This window comes from Panthera tigris, chromosome D3 (assembly GCF_018350195.1).
Source record: "Panthera tigris isolate Pti1 chromosome D3, P.tigris_Pti1_mat1.1, whole genome shotgun sequence".
Lineage (NCBI taxonomy): Eukaryota > Metazoa > Chordata > Mammalia > Carnivora > Felidae > Panthera > Panthera tigris.
In genome coordinates, this window is record NC_056671.1 from 57137447 (window position 1) to 57157431 (window position 19985).

General features: G+C 41.8%; 1 protein-coding gene across 1 annotated transcript in view; it reads left to right on the forward strand.

Annotated features, from left to right (window-relative positions):
* The window catches only part of MOCOS (molybdenum cofactor sulfurase), a 56273-nt gene that overhangs the window by 22953 nt on the left and 13335 nt on the right, over nucleotides 1-19985 (forward strand). Inside the window, exons 8-11 of the mRNA XM_042962846.1 lie at nucleotides 533-991; nucleotides 8098-8260; nucleotides 14863-14941; nucleotides 16202-16323. Coding sequence (XP_042818780.1) covers nucleotides 533-991; nucleotides 8098-8260; nucleotides 14863-14941; nucleotides 16202-16323 — 823 coding nt within the window. The remainder of the gene's footprint in view (nucleotides 1-532; nucleotides 992-8097; nucleotides 8261-14862; nucleotides 14942-16201; nucleotides 16324-19985) is intronic.

Consider the following 19985-nt stretch of genomic DNA (forward strand, 5'->3'; position numbering starts at 1 on the left):
TCTCCACCTCCCAGTAGGAGCACCCAGCCTACCTTTGGCTTTGGATAGGCCTTGTCTGGTCACTCCCAGAGGGAGCATGTCTGTCTGGCCTTGTTGTCAAGGGCAGCTATCAGGGACACGGCCCTCCCTTTGGTTCTGAGGGAGGCTCCAGGGAGCATCCAGAAGGTGTTTCTCCTGCCACAGCCCTGGGTAGACCAAGAAGCTGACCCATAGTGCTTCTGAAACTTCGGTCCATCTTTTGAGGGATCTGTGGGTTGGCATTGTGTGTGGCTCTGGGTAAATGCCTTCCCTGACTATTTCTTTTAAACTTTTTAATGATCCCTTGAGATTGGTATTGACCCCAATTTATACTTGAGCAAAGTGAGACTCTAGAAAGGGAGTCCTTGTGCTCAGGAAACCCTGCCTCAGGCACACAGCACGTATTAGTGTTGGCCATTTTGTTTTCCTGGGTTAATTTTCTTCTACAAAACCATTTCTGATTTATCCCTGAGGAATGAGTCACTCTGAATGACTTATTTCCCTTTTATTCTAGGCTGGTCACGTCTGTGGAGACAATGTGGACCTCATAGATGGGCATCCTACAGGATCTGTGAGGATTTCTTTTGGATATATGTCTACACTTGAGGATGCTCAGGCCTTTCTCAGGTTCATCATAGCAATGCAACTGCACCAGTGTGATGGCCAGCCTCTTCCTCAGACCACCCCTGGGGAGGTGGGAGCCCCATCAGAGAGCGAGGCTCAGGACGCCGTGCCTGCCACCGTGGACAGATGTAGTTCCTCACCTCGGGAAGATGCTCCCACAGACTCTGGGGTTTCCAACGACTTGTCTAGCATTGTGGCTGCCGTGGGTTTGCGCCCACCTCTGCCGATGGCCACCAGAACCCAGCAGACCCCTTCAGAGAAAGCAGCAGGAGTCCTGGATGGGGGCCTTGGGCCACATGTCATCACCAACCTTTACCTCTACCCGATTAAATCCTGTGCTGCATTTGAGGTAAGGGTTTTAATGGCAGCACGGAGACTGCTTTTTTGTTTGTTTGTTTGTTTGTTTGTTTGTTTACTTTATGTCATTGTTTTGATAAAATGAAGAAAAAAGTACAGAAAGCAAAGCATGCAGAAAATCAAAATAATATTCAGAGTATTGTGACATGAAGAGTTGTTCTCCTGCCTCTCTTGGTTTGGGCTGACTTTTGAACATGGCTCTGCTTAGGACTCCTGAGAGGCCCTGTTTCTGAATGGTGGCTACCTAGTTACTCTGCATAATTATGGATGTAAGTTTCACCGAGTGTATGTGCTGGTTCCCTGCGGAAGTATTTTGCCTGCTTTGTTTGGTTCCATCTTTGAAACAATAATATGTGGGGCGCCTGAGTGGCTCAGTCGCTGGAGCGTCTGACTTCGGCTCAGGTCATGATCTCACGGTTCATGGGTTTGAGCCCCGTGTCAGGCTCTGTGCTGATGGCTCAGAGCCTGGAGCCTGCCTCGGATTCTGTGTGTGTGTGTGTGTGTGTGTGTGTGTGTGTGTGTGTCCCTCCTCTGCTCATGTTCTGTCTCTCTCTGAAAACAAATAAAATATTTTTTAAAAAGTTAAAAAAATAAAACAACAATTTGCAGTGCGTGGTAATGTCATCTCCATTTTATAGATATGGAGCCTGAGGGCTATTGAGGTTAGGTACTTGGCCTAGTAATCAATGATAGAGTAAAGATTTTAGCCCAGGTCTGCTGATTCCTTGGGTCAATGCTTTTTTGTGACTTGTTCTGCTCAACCCTCCCTGTGGATATGAACTACATTATGTCTTGAGACTGACCAGTCAGTCCTGATACCCCTCTATGGCCAAACCGAGGCTATCTTCCTATAATCTGAGTGTGTCCCAAGTCCCAGGCAAAGGTCTCAGACTCCTGAGGCTCTGGGATAACAGGCTTGCTGGTTCCTAGTCAGAGATATCATGGTCATGGCTGTTTGTGGCCTGCCTTTCAGGGTGGCCCCATGGGAGCCTGTCCTCTAAGGAGACCATAAACAGGCAAGTTCACCTTCACTCTCTAATGGAGGAGGATGTGGAGTCCATGTTTCCCCTGTGTGTCAGCACTCTTATTTTCACGGACAGGTCGTGTTCCATAGGATGGCCACATAGCGGAGATACTCTGGGCGGGAATTAGTGTCCCATTTTACAGATGGGGACACTGATACTTAACAAGGTTTGCTAAAGGTCTTCTATCCATCTGCTCATTCAACAACTGCATACCAAGCACCTGCTACCTGCCAGGCCTTGGGCCAGCACCATTTTGATGAGCAAATGGAAATTGTTCTTCCCTCAGAGAGTGCAACATCTCAGAAGGGAAACAGACACAGGACCAAACACCACCTATGAATAGAATCACACTGGTGATAAGGGCCAACAAGGCAAGAAGTGGGGTGTACGAGAGAGTTCTGGTGGATGGATATCTTAGTCCATTCAGGCTGCTCTAGCAAAGTATCAACTGTGTGGCTTGTGAACAACAAATATTTATTTCTCATGGTTCTGGAGGCTGAAAATCTAAGATCTAGGTGCTGGCAGTTTTGATGTCCAATGGGGGCTCACCTCTCATTCATAGAGTTTTCTTTTCTTTTTCTTTTTTTTTTTTTAATGTTTATTTATCTTTGAGAGATAGAGAGACAGAGTACAAGTCGGGGAGAGGCAGAGAGAGAGAGAGAGGGACACAGTATCTGAAGGAGGCTCCAGGCTTTCAGCTGTCAGCACAGAGGCCGATGCAAGGCTCGAACTCACAAACCGTGAGATCATGACCTGCACTGAATTCAGACACTTAACCAACTGAGCCATCCAGGCGCCCCTCATAGAGTTTTCTCACTGTGTCTTCATGTGGCAGAGCTCTCTGGGGCCTCTTTTATAAGACCTTTAATCACATGACAGCTCCACCCTCATGACCTCGTCACCTCCCAAGTCCTCCTAACCACCCATGTGATGGTATTATCTGAGGTTTCCTTATGATTTCTGTATTTTGGGCAGAAATTCTGTAAGAGTTATACTATGCTTTCTCAGTGCATCCCAGAAGGAGACATAACTGTTGATTTGTTCCAATGCTGGTGACTTAACTTTTATCACTTGCTTAACATGGGGTCTGCCAGGTTTCTCTACTATTAAATTCATTAATAAATAATTAACCAATGTTTGTGGAGGGATAGTTTGAGAACATGTAAATACTCTGTTCCTTGTCAAACTTTTATTCACTAGATTTAGCATCTATTGGTGGGCAACCTACATCAGTGCCTAAATCAGTCATTGGTATGATGACTGCAAAATGGTAATTTAAGAAATTCTATCATTCCTTCTAGATTTATCAGTAGGTATTCTATTATAGGATAGACCTTTCTTTCTTCCATATTTATTTCATCATTAATTCTTCTGTCTCTCTTTCTTTTTGTATCTGCATGAACTCATGTATTCTTATTTTGCTCAAAAAGTTACAACCCATCATTATCAGTACTTATTTTTTAATTTATTTTTAAAAATGTTTATTTATTTATTTTGAGAGAGAGAGAGCATGCACACATGAGCAGAGGAGAGGCAGAGAGAGAGAATCCCAATCAGGCACCACATTCAGCACAGAGCCAGACACAGGACTCAATCATGTCCCGTGAGATCATGACCTGAGCTGAAATCGAGTGTTGGATGCCTGAGCCACCCAGGTGCTCATCAATATTTATTGTGATGCTTAAATTGCCACAGACTTGGCCACTATGAGCTCCTTCAAGTCAGCTCCTGTGTCCTTTTGATATGTCCCCATCATTCTTCGAGCATTCCTTTACTTTCTGGTGCAACAATAGCTTCTAGACTCACTCTGTATTTCCCCTGCCTGAGAAATGGAGTTGACAATTTCATCAAGGCACTTCACTTCTTACATTAGACAATAAATGATGCTGAGAAAGATATATTTGCTTGCTAAGTCTGATTCTTGCTTCTGGGATGTTATTACTCCCAAGCCCTCTCAGTGTACAGAGCTTAGAAATATTTGCTGCTGTGACAAATTATTGTAAACTTTTAACAGGACTTATCTGATGAGATTGGGCCCACCTGGATAATCCAGGAAGCTCTCCCCATCTCAGGGTCCTCAGCTTTAATCATGCCCGCAAGTCCCTTTTGCCTAATTCCAGGGATTAGGATGTGAACATGTTTGGGGGTACCATTATTCTGTCTACCACATATATGTATGTGTTAAGACTTTTGGAATACTCTGCATACTTGTGTGTACACACACATCTCTATCTATCTATCTATCTATCTATCTATCTATCTATCTATCCGTCTATCACCTATGTCAGCTAGCCATGCTCCTGATTTCCCACTAACACCTCCACTTTCACTCCAACACCACAGAGTTTATTCTATCTATCCCCCTTTCCATACTTGCAACCCCTGTGAGAAACCTGGCTTCCATATCTTCAACAGATGTTTATTTGCTCAACTCCACCTTATGTAACCAAACCCCACCTTACTGGGGTTCCCCTCTCCTTTAGCATGTGCACACTGGCTGAAAGCTTGGCTCAGATGAAGAGGAAGAAGAAAGGAAGAAGGGGGAAGCCAACACATTAAATTTTAAGGTGACAAATTAAAGGATAGAAAATTATAGACCTATTTGAACAAATAGTTGTGAAGAACTGTGAAGAGTCTGAAGTTTACCCTCCTTGTAAACTAACAAGATAGCCTACCACAGTGTCCTCAATGCTGGCAAAAGGCACGAGACTCCTGGTTCAGAGATAAAGGGCTTTATTACTCACAGAACAGCAGGTAGCATGAGCTTCATGGTCGGATTCCTTCTCTGTGCCCCCCAAGTCCCAACAAGGGGTACAGAGGGGCCCAGGTGGATGCTGTGCACATGGCTGAGGAACCCCTTGCTCAGGGAACCTGACTTGTTTTCATAATGGGATGCGAGTAAACCTGCCTGGCTGTTGCTCTGGAGGAAGACATTATAATACTAGACTATGAGCAAACCTGTTCTCCTCCCCAGAGGTTATACAAACATCTTCAAAAAGGTAGTCTGGAACAACAGGGAAATGAGTATTTCTGCTTGTTACAGCAGACACACAGCAGAAACGAGAGACCATGGAGAATTGTCTCCAGTAATACATTGTCTTCTAAAAAACGATTTGTAATTCAAAACATGTTTTCCTATAGAAATAATGATTTAATGATGGTTTCTGGGCTCACCCATAAAGGCTTAAATAGACCATAATATTGCTGAGCTCGGGTGTTGTACTAACAGAAGCAGCTACAGTTTATGGACAGAGTATTTGATACACAAGAAAAATTGATGGGAGAGGTAAAGGGATTAACATCTATTGATTATCTGATATATTTTAGTTGCTTTACATTTTATATTTCATTTTAGTTTTTAGCCAATACTATGAGAAATGAGAATAATGTCCATCTTACCTATGACAAAGCCAAGACTCAGGAAGGTTTGGAAGTTGTTCAAAGTTAATAATGGTTGAGGTGGGATTTAAACCCAGGTCTCAGTCTCCAGAGTACTCCCACCCCCCATTACATGACATTTTCATTTCCTGTATTCTTCTTCCTTGAGTTCTGCACCCTCCCCCTGTGCCAGGCAGCTCTTTCCTTTACTTTCTGTGGTGCGTCGGTCTTTCCTGATGTCCTCTACTGGAAGACCCACTCCCCAAAATGCTCCTTCGTTAAAAATTGCTTCCCTTTCTTCGTTACCCGCAAATGAAGTCTTCAAGTTCTTTCGGGTAGCTGAATCTAGTGCTCAGAGGAAAACAATTGCATGAAATTGATTCACAACTGGTTCAAGAATGATTGTCTCTTAACTATTTCACAAGCGTTTTTTTCCACCTTCGCCTGTGCTTCTCTTCAGTGGAGAGCTGGCTCCAGAAGAGCCCTCACTTATGGGGCTACTGTGCATGTGCTGTCACATGAGTGCTGTTAGCAACTAAGCTGTGGACAAAGCTACTATGAAGACCTGGTCATACTTCAATTAAATGTCGTGATTTTTCCCCTAATGCCCTTTTTCTGTTCCAGGATCTCATCCAGGATGTCATAGTATATTTAGCGGTCATGTCTCCTTAGGCTTGTATGGGCTATACCAGTTTCTCAGACTTTCCTTATTTTTGATGACCTTGACAGTTTTGAGGAGTACTGGTCAGGTATTTTTTTAGCATGTCCCTCAGTTTGGGTTTGTCTGATGTCTTTCTCATGATTAGACAGGGGTTATGGGCTTTTTTTTTTGGGAGGAAGACCACAGAGGTAAAGTATTATTCTCATCATATCATATATATCATATATCATATCATATCATAACAAAGCATATCATTAGTACATACTATCAACATGACTTATCACTATTGATGTGAACCCTCTTCATCCAGGTTGAGATGATGTTTGCCAAGTTTGTTCACTGTAAAGTTTCTCCTCTACCCCCTTTCCATACTGAACTCTTTGGAAGCAAGTCAGTAAGTATAGCCCACATGTAAGGAGTGGGGAGTTAGGCTCCACCTTCTTGAGTGGGGAGCATCTACATCGATTCTTTGAGGTTCTTCTGTATAGGAGATTTAACTTTTCTTATTTACGTATTTGTGTATTTATTATTTATTCAAGCATTTATTTATTTTGGTATTGACTCATGAATATTTATTTTATATGTTAGGTTATAATCCAATACTACATCATTATTCTTATTTTTGCTCAAATTGTTTTGAGCAGTCTTGGCCAGAGGCATGCTTTCAGTTGACTCCTGCATCCCTTTGCCATACTCCCATCATTCTGTTTTTTGGATACTTCCTTACCTTTCTACCACCACCAGATTCTCCTGATCCAGTCCTAGAATCAACCATTTCTCCAAGGAATCCCAGTTCTTTTATATTGGAGAGTGGTATTAGATTGCAAGATCAATATAGGCAGTGGGTGTAATTTACATTTTAATTTTGTAGAAATATGAAGAATTCGGGAAAACTTATACACTTAAAGTGGATCAACTCAGTGACCACTCCAGTGTAGCCATAATTTGTGCAAGAAATATGTCTGCAGTATCAGGGTATGCCTGTACAGGAATTCACCACTGTGGAAGGATATACAGAAAGCAGGAGTGATGGAGGCTTATGGGAAGGGGAGCTTGGGGACTGGGTGGGGTGGAGACGTACTTTCCATGCACACTTTTGTTCTCTCTGAATGTTGCTCCATGCACACACATTATCCATGTAAAAGACAGCTTGATGGGAATGCAAGCTGGTGCAGCCACTCTGGAAAACAGTATGGAGGTTCCTCAAAAAACTAAAAATAGAACTACCCTACGACCCACCAATTGCACTACCAGGCATTTATCCACGGGATACGGGTGTGCTGTTTCGAAGGGACACATGCACCCCCATGTTTATAGCAGCACTATCAACAATAACCAAAGTATGGAAAGAGCCCAAATGCCATTGATGGATGAATGGATAAAGAAAATGTGGTATACATATACAATGGAGGATTACTCGGCAATCAAAAGGAATGAATCTTGCCATTTGCAACTATGTGGATGGAACAAGAGGGTATTATGCTAGGCGAAATTAGTCAGAGAAAGACAAAAATCATATGACTTCACTCATATGAGGACTTTAAGACACAGAACAGATGAACACAAGGGAAGGGAAGCAAAAATAATATAAAAACAGGGAGGGGGACAAAACAGAAGAGACTCATAAATATGGAGAACAAACTGAGGTTTACTGGAGGGGTTGTGGGAGGGGGGGATGAGCTAAATGGATAAAGGGCACTAAGGAATCTACTCCTGAAATCTTTGTTTCACTGTATGCTAATTTGAATGTAAATTTTAAAAAATAAAAAATAAAACAAGTTAAAAAAAAAAAAAGACAGCTCGAAGAGGAGAAAGGTAAGAAGTGGATCTGGAGGGTGAATGGAAGGTATCTAGCTCTCTCATGGTCTCTTTTGCATTGTCTTCTTTGCTTTACTTTCTTTTTTTCCTTCATTTCCTCCTCCAAGAGTATGTCCTGAATTCGTGAAGATTGTCTGTACTTGTGCAGCCACTGTGCAATAATGTGAAGACCATTTTTGAGGAGCCCTGCCCTAAAATACTTACCTTTTTCTTTAGGTGACCAAGTGGCCTATAGGAAGCCAAGGGCTGTTGTATGACCGGAGCTGGATGGTTGTGAATCACAATGGCGTTTGCCTGAGTCAGAAGCAGGAACCCCGGCTCTGCCTGATCCAGCCCTTCATTGACCTGCAGCAAAAGATCATGGTCATCAAAGCCAAAGGTGCGAAAACTGGGTTGTCTTTACGAATTAACTGTCAACAGTAGCTTTTCTTCTCCCATGAGAGAAAAATAATAGGTTTTCCTCTGCCAAATATTAAAATAATCCTGAAGGAAGTGAAATGATGTCTGAAAGACAACAAAATGTTTCTGCTCCTTGTGTTTAGAGAAATTTCTGGAGAGAGGTAAAGATCTAATGAATCACTCGAAAAATAAAGAAATATAAAATTTGATCTTTTTACTTATATTCTCTTTATTTCCATCACCTGTCATGATATGTACTCAAACTTCAATTCTTCCTTGTTGATTTTTTGTTATGAACTAATATATATAAAAGTATAGATCAGCTCTGTGCAATGGAACTTTATTTGATGATGGAAATGTTCAGTATCTATTTAGTCCAGATTGGTAGCCATTAGTTACCTGTGGCTATTGAGCACAGGAAATGTGGCTAGTGGGAAGTGTATGGTTCAGGAGTTTTTTGGTGTATTCACAATTGCCTCTTCTGAATGTTTCATATAAATGGGATTGTGTTGTATGTGACTGGCTTCTTTCACTTAGCATCATGTTTTTGAGGGTCATCTATATTGTCGAATAATATTCCATTGCATGGATATACCATTAAAAAAATCCATTTATTAGTTGAAGGATATTTAGATTGTTTCCACTTTTTGGCTATTCGAAATCATGCTGCTGTGAACATTTGTGTACAAGTTTTTGTGTGGACGTGTTTTCAATTTTCCTGAGTCTGTACCGAAGGGTAGAATTGCTGGGTCATGTGGGAACTCTGTGTTCAGCATTTCCAAAGTGGCTGCATCACAATTTTATATGCCCACCAGCAATGTATGATGGTTTTAATTTCTCCACGTCCTCAACACTTATTATTTTCTGTTGCTTTTGTTTTTTAATAGCCATCAGAATGGTGTGTAGTGGTACGTATGTGGCTTTGATTTGCATTTCCTTAATGATTATCTTTTCATGTGTTTATGGGTCATTTGTATATCTTCTTCAGAAAAATATCTATTAAGATTCTTTGCTTGTTTGTTTTTGAATTATTGAGTTGTAAGAGTCCTCTATATATTCTGTGTAGAAGTCCCTTTTCAGATCTATGATTTTCAAATATTTTCTCCCATTCTGTAGGTTGTCTTTATACCTTCTGGATGGCTCTTTTACTTTTTTTTTAATTTTATTTTTTATTTTTTAAAATTTACATCCAAATTAGTTAGCATATAGTGAAACAATGATTTCAGGAGTCGATTCCTTACCCATTTAGCCCATCCCCCCTCCCACAACCCCTCCTGTAACCCTCTGTTCTCCATATTTATGAGTCTCTTCTGTTTTGTCCCCCTCCCTGTCTCCCTGTTTTTATATTATTTTTGTTTCCCTTTCCTTATGTTCTTCTGTTTTGCCTCTTGAAGTCCTCATGAATGAGTTCGTATGATGTTTGTCTTTCTCTGACTAATTTCACTTAGCATAATACCCTCCAGTTCTATCCACATCGTTGCAAATGTCAAGATTTCATTCTTTTGGATTGCCGAGTAATACTCCATTGTGTATATATACCACATCTTCTTTATCCATTCATCCATGGATGGACATTTGGGCTCTTTCCATACCATGGCTATTGTTGATAGTGCTGCTGTAAACATTGGGGTGCATGTGTCCCTTTGAAACAGCAGTCCTGTATCCCTTGGATAAATGCCTAGTAGTGCAATTGCTGGGTCATAGGGTAGTTCTATTTTTAGTTTTTTGAGGAACCTCCATACTGTTTTCCAGAGTGTCTGCACCAGCTTGCATTGCCACCAACAATGCAAAAGAGATCCTCTTTCTCTGCATCCTCACCAACATCTGTTGTTGCCTGGGTTGTTAATGTTAGCCATTCTGACAGGTGTGAGGTGGTATCTCAGTGTGGTTTTGATTTGTATTTCCCTGATGATGAGCATTTTTTCATGTGTCGGTTGGCCATCTGGATGTCTTCTTTGGAGAAGTGTCTATTCATGTCTTTTGCCCATTTCTTCACTGGATTATTTGTTTTTTGGGTGTTGAGTTTGGTAAGTTCTTTATAGATTTTGGATACTAACCCTTTACCTGATATGTCGTTTGCAAATGTCTTCTCCTATTCTGTGGGTTGCCTTTTAGTTTTGCTGATTGTTTCCTTTGCTCTGCAGAAGCTTTTTATTTTGATGAGGTCCCAGTAGTTCATTTTTGCTTTTGTTTCCCTTGCCTCTGGAGACGTGTTGGGTAAGAAGTTGCTGCAGCCAAGATCACAGAGGTTTTTGCCTGCTTTCTCCTCGAGGATTTTGATGGCTTCCTGTCTTACATTGAGGTCTTTCATCCATTTTGAGTTTATTTTTGTGTATGGTGTAAGAAAGTGGTCCAGGTTCATTCTTCTGCATGTCGCTGTCCGGTTTTCCCAGCACCACTTGCTGAAGAGACTGTCTTTATTCCACTGGATATTCTTTTCTGCTTTGTCAAAGATTAGTTGGCCATACGTTTGTGGGTCCATTTCTGGGTTCTCTATTCTGTTCCATTGATATGAGTGTCTGTTCTTGTGCCAGTACCATACTGTCTTGATGATTACAGCTTTGTAGTATAGCTTGAAGTCTGGGATTGTGATGCCTCCTGCTTTGGTTTTCTTTTTCAAGATTGCTTTGGCTATTCAAAGTCTTTTCTGGTTCCATACAAATGTTAGGATTATTTGTTCTAGCTCTGTGAAGAATGCTGGTGTTATTTTGATAGGGATTGCATTGAATGTGTAGTTTGCTTTGGGTAGTATCAACATTTTTAGTATATGTGCTGCCGAAGCGAGCACTGGGTAGTATCAACATTTTAACAATATATGTTCTTCCTATCTAGGAGCATGGAATCTTTTTCCATTTTTTTGTGTCTTCTTTAATTTCTTTCATAAGCTTTCTATAGTGTTCAGTGTATAGATTTTTCACCTCTTTGGTTAGATTTATTCCTAGGTATTTTATGTTTTTTGGTGCAACTGTAAATGGGATTGATTCCTTGATTTCTTTCTGTCGCTTCATTGTTGGTGTATAGGAATGCAACCGATTTCTGTGCATTGATTTTATATCCTGCAACTTTGCTGAATTCATGAATCAATTCTAGCAGTTTTTTGGTGGAATCTTTTGGGTTTTCTATATAAACTATCATGTCATCTGCGAAGAGTGAAAGTTTGACCTCCTCCTGGCCGATTTGGATGCCTTTTAGCTCTTTTACTCTTAATCTGCCTATATCACTATATTTAAAGTGAGTTTCCTGTATCCAGCATACAATTGGCTCATGCTTTTTTATCCACTTTGACAATCTCTGTATATTTATTGGTGTGTCCTGTTGGGATTTTTATTGCAAAATCACATATTTTGCAGTCATATATTTGTAATCATATTTTGATTGTAGTATCATATATTAATTTCAAAAGAACTTACATCATATAATATCCAGTCTTTTATTTACAGTGTTTCTCTCCATTTAAGACTTTTTTAATTACTCCAAAATTTAATAATATTTTCCAGAAACTTTTACACTTTTTTTGCTATGTAATAGTTTATTGGAATTTTTTTTTTTAAAGTTTTTTTTTTTTTTAATTTTTTTTTCAACGTTTTTTATTTATTTTTGGGACAGAGAGAGACAGAGCATGAACGGGGGAGGGGCAGAGAGAGAGGGAGACACAGAATCGGAAACAGGCTCCAGGCTCCGAGCCATCAGCCCAGAGCCTGATGCGGGGCTCGAACTCACAGACCGCGAGATCGTGACCTGGCTGAAGTCGGACACTTAACCGACTGCACCACCCAGGCGCCCCTATTGGAATATTTTTAATACTATCTTTTTTTCTATTAAATATTTTAATGGCTATCAATGCATATAGAAACACTATTGATTTTTGTATGTTAATGTTTTACCCAGTACTTTTTCTGAATTCTTATTAGTTTTATTAGTTGGTCTGAAGATTTTCTTGCATATTCTGTGTAAATAGGTATATTGTCTTCTAATAATGGTAGTATCATATCTTTCTAATTTTTATTTATCTTCTTTCTTTTTCTTACCTTATTGCTTTGGCTAGGCCTTCTTATATAATGGTGGAGCAGTGATGGAAGATATCCTTCTTTATTACTGATTTGAATAGAATGGCTTCAAAGTTTCAAAAATAAGAATGATGCTTACTGTAGGTTTTTAGTAGATTTGCTTTACCAGGCTAAAGTAGTTCCTTTCTTATTTAGCCAAATGATGACTAGTAGTCAATTCTTATTGAATGCTTTTTCTGCATCTGTTGGTCATCATATTTTTTTTCCTATAGTCTATCAGTGTGATGTCTTACACTAGTAGATTGTCCAGTAGTAAATTATCCTTGGACTCTTGGGGGGAAAAACACTACTTGACAATGATCTTTTGATACATTGATGGATTTGGTTTGCTAATACTGTGTTTAGTATTTTTTTTCTGCCTATTTATTAGTGAGATTGATACATCATCTTCTCTTACTGTGCTTTTCTTATTTAAGTTTAGGTACCCAGGATATTAACTTACAAAAATAATTGAGTAGATTGCTTCTCTTCCTTTCTATTCTCTGAAGCATAAAAATATATATCATGACTAAGTAGGGTTTGTCCCAGAATGTAAAGAATGGGAGAAAGAAAGAAAACAAATACCCAATATCTTCCCCTCCAAATCAGCAGCACTTTGTGAGGTGGTGTTGTACCCCCTCTCACCATGTATCAGATACTCTGCTCACTTTCAGGGGACTCCTGTATTGTGGGTGGAGTAAGGGCATCCTCTGGCAATGCATGACAGGACAAACTAAATAATAAATAGTAAAACAAGACATTTTAATGGTTTCATGTGTGTGATTTGTCACTCCCAAAGATTTTAGGCATCCAGAGGTCAGGCTTTTTTATTTCTCAGTATCTCTGATCTGAGCATAGGGCTTAGTACATAATGAACTCATTTGCCATGAACTTTGTTGGGGGCCCTTGAGTTCAATTCATGGATGGCTTCCAGACTTTGTGGTCTTAACCAGAGGCCTGCAATGACCTTTAGAAGGCAGCTGAAGGCCAAAGACCCTGTGTGATTTATTTAGAGCCTTGGGTAAGGATACAAAGAGGCTGAGCACAGGCCTGCCATTGGCTGTCCAGGGTGTGCAACTGTCCACATTGTCCCCACTGCTGTGGTTACTTCCTCATAACCAATGCTCCAAGCTTGCTGTACTGCTCTCCCCTGTGCGTGCATACCTCCACCATATCCTTCTCCCATCCATACTCTTTTGACATGACAGCATCTATAATTACTCAGCACAACACATTCCTTCTCTGAAATTTTTGAGCATTCTGGGTTAGTTCTTCTGGCTTTCCCCACACAGGGCCAGGAGTGTGGAACTGGCTGTGCATGTGTAAGGTGCAGACAAGCAGGGGACGTAGTTCCCTATGGAATTCTAGATACTCAAATCGTTGCATCTCTGTCTTTGTCGTGGTGAAAGCCCTGTTGTGATGGACGGGGCCTGAGCAGCAGGCATGATCTGAAGCTTGTGATGCACCAGTTTGCTGTGTTGTGTTGTGCTCTGTGTGATGAAGAAGGACCAAGAGGGGCAGGGATGCAGGCGAGCATGACATGAGCTTGCCTGAGGGACAGTGTGAGCGGTGTGACTGGCAGCCATGCTGAGAGGGCTAGAGGGCACAGGTGAGTCACACAGGAGGAGCTCCTTCTTCGAGTGTCCACAGAATAGGGGCCACCACACATTCTGCTCAGGTGCCTTGGCTTCCTGCCTTTCCCTATACTCTTAATGTCTCATGGAGGACAAGGAGTGCAGAGTGACAGAGGGCCTGGCAGTTTCAGCCTTTACCAAAGGTCTTTCACACCTTAATGGCATTGGGCTAGTTTCCTCTCATTTCATCCACGTATCTCACTCTGATTTTATTAAAGAATGGATACCACTTTAGATGACTAATGGGTACATGAGTGTTAACTATTATTCTTTAAACTGTTACATACATATGCTCTATACTCCTTCATACATATGATACATGTAACTAATTTTTTAAAAAGCTTCCCAACCCCACTAACATAGTAACAGTTTTATTTCTGTCTGTCTGTCTACCTGTCTATCTATCCATCATGATAACAATGATTGGCGCAGGAATCCAATTGGATGCTGACTCCCAGGAGCTGTTGAGAAATACCGCTCCATGCTGATATCTTTACAGAATGAATCTTCATGCCTGCCTATTTCTAAAGGATGTAAGGGAAAACAATGGCTTTAGTATGTGGAGTCACCCAGAGGTAGAGAAATCTTCTAAGGGATTTATAGTGTTATATAAATATACATATGTGGATGTGACTGTGGTGGATGTGACTGCGGTGGATGTGACTGCCTGAGTGCAGGGTCTTCCGTAAGAAGGCTGTTTGGTGTACAGGCTATTGTTGGTGATGACCATGCTAAAGAGAATCTCTGTGTTACAAAGAGATTTCCAAGACCTGGCCAATTATTTGATGCAATCAATTTCCAGGGTCATGACAATTCTTGTATACTTTGTGATAATGGACTTACACTTATATTGTTGTTCTTTTTGCGTGATGGTAAATCTGTCTCTAACCTTTGTTCATTAGGGATGGAGCCTATAGCGGTGCCTCTTGAGGAAAATGGTGAACGGACTCAGATTTGCCAAAGCAAGGTCTGTGCGGACAGGTGAGACTCTGCCATAGGTAAAAATCTCAGGTCCATCTGCAGGGTGGTACAGAGGGGGAAGAGAGCAATGCCCTGTAGATCTGCCCTCAGGTGCACCGCCCCCTCCCATCCAGTCTGCTGCCTCTTTCCCCTCATGAACTCCATGCTGACCACACTGCCCCCTGCTGTTGTTCAAACCTACCAAGCATGTTCCCTAGCCATTTAGGGATACCTGCTGTTATTTACAAGGTGCATTCCTGGTTGTACATTTGAGAGGAATGCTGTTTTCTGGTTAATAAAGAGGTAGTTAGGTCTCTTCTCAGATCCATCAGTGCTCAGATGAATGAAAACAGACTTCAGTGCGATCTCTCAAAGCATCGAAGAGAATGTGAAACTAAATGAGGTTTCATTCTACTCTTCCCTTTCTACATACAGACAGGCAGCTATTTGATCCAGGAAAAATTAAGGACATGTCTATCTTGTAATCCCAATGTAGGTTATTAGTAATTTTGCATTGTGGATTCTGGTGATGGGTAGATTTTAGAATAATTTTTAAAAATTTAAATTCTTGGGGCTCCTGGGTGGCTCAGTCGGTTGAGCGTCTGGCTCTTGATCTCAGCTCAGGTCTTGATCTCAGGGTCAAGCCCCGTGTTGTTCTCCATGCCCAACATAGAGCCTACTTAAAAATTTAAGAAATTAAAAAAAAATTTTAAGTAAAAAAATTAAATTCTTTAAATTATACTTTAAAAGTCTCTAATATTAAAAGAGTTTTTAAAAAACTGGATCATTGAATGCACTTATACTGGTAACTGAGAGGCATAGTGTTCTTTCCACAGACCAAACCTATTATTCCATGTGGTCTGGCCATGAGGGAAAAGATTCGCTGGTGTGTAGTAAAAACCCAGAAAGTATGTCTGGGGTTCAAGGGCTTCTTAAAGCAAAATATTGCTCTGGAAGCTCTCAAATTCTAAGCTTTGTGGTATTCAGTGGCTATAATGGACATAAACAAGGTCTTTTAAGAGGAACTTCCAAAGCTTCTTATCTGATCTGAAGGCTTCGCATGAGCACCGGACCTTGGGTCTTCCTGTGCTTTGGGTATTCGCCTGCAGCTTCCTGAGTGCTCCCTTCTCTCTGGGGCCCAATATTGTATTTACATTACATTTAGTATTATATTGTATTGTATTGTATTATATCTTACAATTGAAAATATTTTTGCTATTTATATTATTACTTAAAGGAATACTATAGAACATTCACCACCCCTCCCCTTTTTTCCCCCAGGGTAAATACTTATAATTGTGGAGAAAAAATTTCAAGCTGGTTGTCAAGATTTTTTGGCCATCCATGTCAGTTGCTCAAACAAAGTTCAAACTTTCAAAGAAGTGCAAAGAAGCGGGTCAAAGGTATCACATTTCTGGTTGGTTCTTAGGGGACAGGAACTTGGGTTTACTCTTGCATACATCAAAATCAGCCCATGATTTATGAGTTCGAGCCCCACATCGGGCTCGCTGCTGTCAGGGCAGAGCCTGCTTCAGATCCTCTGTCCCGCTTTCTCTGCCCCTCCCTTTCTTCTCTCTCTCTCTTCCTCTCTCTCAAAAATAAAAATAAACATTGAAGAAAAAATCAGCCCCTGAAGTGAATTCTCAGGGTGACTTGCTCTTGTGCAGAAAGCAGGGTGGTCCACAGAACCCACGTGTGGTCTCTAGGATGACCCTGAGGAGGTAGAGGTGGGGTTCCACCCAGCTGTTTCGCCTCTGACAAGTGCTCTGTCTCAGTCTGTCGTGTTTAGAAGCACAATTTCATTGGGTTATATAAAAACACTGGTAGCTTGGGGGCGCCTGGGTGGCTCAGTCGGTTAAGCATCCGACTTGGGCTCAGGTCATGATCTCACAGTCTGTGAGTTCGAGCCCTGCATCGGGCTCTGTGCTGACAGCTCAGAACCTGGAGCCTGCTTTGGATTCTGTGTCTCCCTCTCTCTCTGCCCCTCCTCTGCTCATGCTCTGTCTCTCCCTGAAAACAAACAAACAAACAAACAAACAAACAAACAAACAAACAAACAAACATTGGTAGCTTGCTATGTCCTCAGTTTGTATGTGGGAACGAGAAAACCTGGTTGCTGGTCTTGGCTCTGTCACCACATGCCTGAGAACTTGGCCAATGCGGAGCCTCTTGGTGCCCAGACAGGTGTAGACTTCAATGCCTTCGACTTATAAAAATGCTGGTGGTTTTTCCTGCCGTAGCTGTTGTGAGCTGAAGGGAGAGCAGAGAAGAAAGTACAGTAGAACCTTGGTTTGCAAGCATAATTCGTTCTGGAAACAGGTTTGTAATCCAAAGCACTTTTATAGCAAAGTGAATTTCCCCGTGAAATGATGGAAACTCAGATGATTTGTTCCACGACCCAAAAATATTCATATAAAAATGATTACAGTACAGTGATATGATACAAAATAATAAAGTAAATACAAAATATAAAGAAAAATTAATCTGTACTTACCTTTAAAAACCTTTGTGACTGGTGTGAGGGAGACAAGAGAGGAGGGTTATTATATAGGACAACTTTCATTGTCACTAACAGATGTTGACTACAGTACAGTATTTAAAAATTTTTTTTAAACGTTTATTTATTTTTGAAGGAGAGAGAGAGAGAGCCTGAGTGGGGGAGGAGCAGAGAGAGAGAGAGAGACACAGAATCCAAAGCAGGCTCCAGGCTCTGAGCTGTCAGCACAGAGCCCGACATGGGGCTTGAACTCACGAGCTGTGAGATCGTGACCTGAGCTGAAGTTGGACGCTTAACCGACTGAGCCACCCAGGTGCCCCTACAGTACAGTATTAATGAACTCTTGTCAGGTACTATGTTTAATGTTACTGGCAATAAGGCAGCAGAGGAAAAGGTCTATATCTGCAGGCAGCCTGACCTAAATGAAGCAAAACATTTCTAAGCTTCCTCTTGTATGGAAAAGCAAAGGACTGTCCACAGGTGCTTTGAAGTGACAAAAAAATACGCTAGTGCCAGCTGTGGGCACCTTCCCACATTCTGAAAAATCACTGATTTCTGCCAAACACTGCAGCTTGAGACTGACCATCCAAGCATGGGACATGATCACCCACAATCCCACAGTGAGAGAGAGAGAGAGAGAGGTTTGCTCATCTTGCGGAACACTCAGAGAACAAATTTCTCGCAATCCAAGGTTTTACTGTACTTGGAAGTTAACAGTACCACATGGGAAGAAGAGATCGCTTTCAGGTGTCTGCTCAAGTGCCAGCTTCTCAGGGAAGCCGGCTTGACTGCTCTCCTCAGGACCAGAGCCCCCACCTGAACCTCTGTGGTTCGTTCCCTGTTTTATTTTCTGTGGGGTGCTTTTCGCATCTGATAGGCCATGCATTTCACTCAGTTATTCTGTTTATTAGACTGTGATAGATTTTAAGCCCTGGGAGGATGGGGATTTTTGTGCACTTTGTTCAGTGCTGCATCCGCTGTGCTCAGAACAGCGTCTGGCACATAGTAGTTGCTCAGTAAATACTAGATGAATGAATGAAGGGGTCACTGCCACTTACTTACAATTACTGATTTGTGTAAGGATGACCTGGCTTAGTGATTAGCTCCCAGAGAGACTGGCTTGTAAATCTGAGTAACATTGTGACAGTATGGGGACCAGTGACTGGATCTAGTGACCTGCACAGATGAACCCATGAATCCCTGAATACGTATGATAGAGAATTCAACGGATGTAAAATACTTGCACATTTTAGAAGTGTTGACAGTTTGTCATGTCATAAGTTGTGCAAGAATTTGAGTTGCTATGTGATGGAGAACGGGAATAAATGTATGCTGCTCTTACTGAGGGGGTGAGCTGATGGTGTTTGGGAGTGGGTTAGCTTAGAGACGTGATGAAAGGGGAGAGAGAGATGGGCACTCCGAGTAGGGACATGCAAGGAGTGGGGCTCGACGGGACCAGGGCCACCATGTAAATGAGTTGATAGAATAAGGCCCAATGGTTCCTGGTGCCTGCTGTCTACTTGGGGCTCAGCTGGGTCTTTAGGATGCTGGCTGAGATTGTGAAGCAACGGCTGTGGTCCTCCAAGATCTAAGTTTAGAGGCAACGACCTACCAGTACACAGTGACACTAACATAAAGGTGACAATAAAGGTCTGTGCAAAGGGCATGGGTTGGTGGGGGGAGGTATCTTCTACACAGGGAGTGAGTCACGGAGGGCTTCAGGGAGGAGATGACTTTGGCACTGCGTCTTAACATGAGAGCAGGAGTTTTCTAGGCAGAGAGAGGTGGGAAGGTTAGTCGGGAGCAGTATGGCAGGCCTTGGCATTTCATGGGCCCAGAGAGGTGTTTAGGAGGGTTGAAGGTGGGAGGGGAGCCATGAGGGGGGAGCTGGGGAGAAAGGATGAATGCTTGGCTTGAGGAGTCAGTAAGTGCTACCTTGTGGTTGGGGGCATTCATTGCAAACTCTAAGCTGAGGAGTTTCGTGATGCCACACGTGTTAGAAAGATACTCTTGGCGCGATGTGGAGGCTGCTTCAGAGAGGGAGGTGAGAGAAGCACAGGGGCCAGGCAGGAAGTGGCAGTGACGGTTCTCGTGGGAGGTGGGGACCTGGGTGAGGCAAAGGTAGGTGCGGAGAGGTCTGTCCCCTGCATGATGCAGTGTCAGGGAGCGTCAGCTTGAGAACATTATACTTTGAGGATGCCTTTTATGGTGGAGACGTCCCTGACGGTCTAGGCCACTGGTCTTTGAATAATTTTAGGTTGGTACACCTGAGAGGAACCTTTTTAAAGCTACGTTATTTACACTGTCATCCAAATTGGCCAGTGGAATTTCAATATTTAGTGGTTTGATTTTCAAGAATATTCATTAAAGTATATGTAAGGACAAACTGTCTTTTGATGGTCAGGAATTTTCTTTCTTTCCTTTCCCTTCTTCGACTTATACTTCCATTCCACTCCCTTGACGGAATTTTATCTTAGTGTTATATATTGTAGGCTTGAAAATCTTTTCTTGTTCACTCTACCATATTTATGTGAAGCCACAATTATATATAAATTGAAATGTATACAC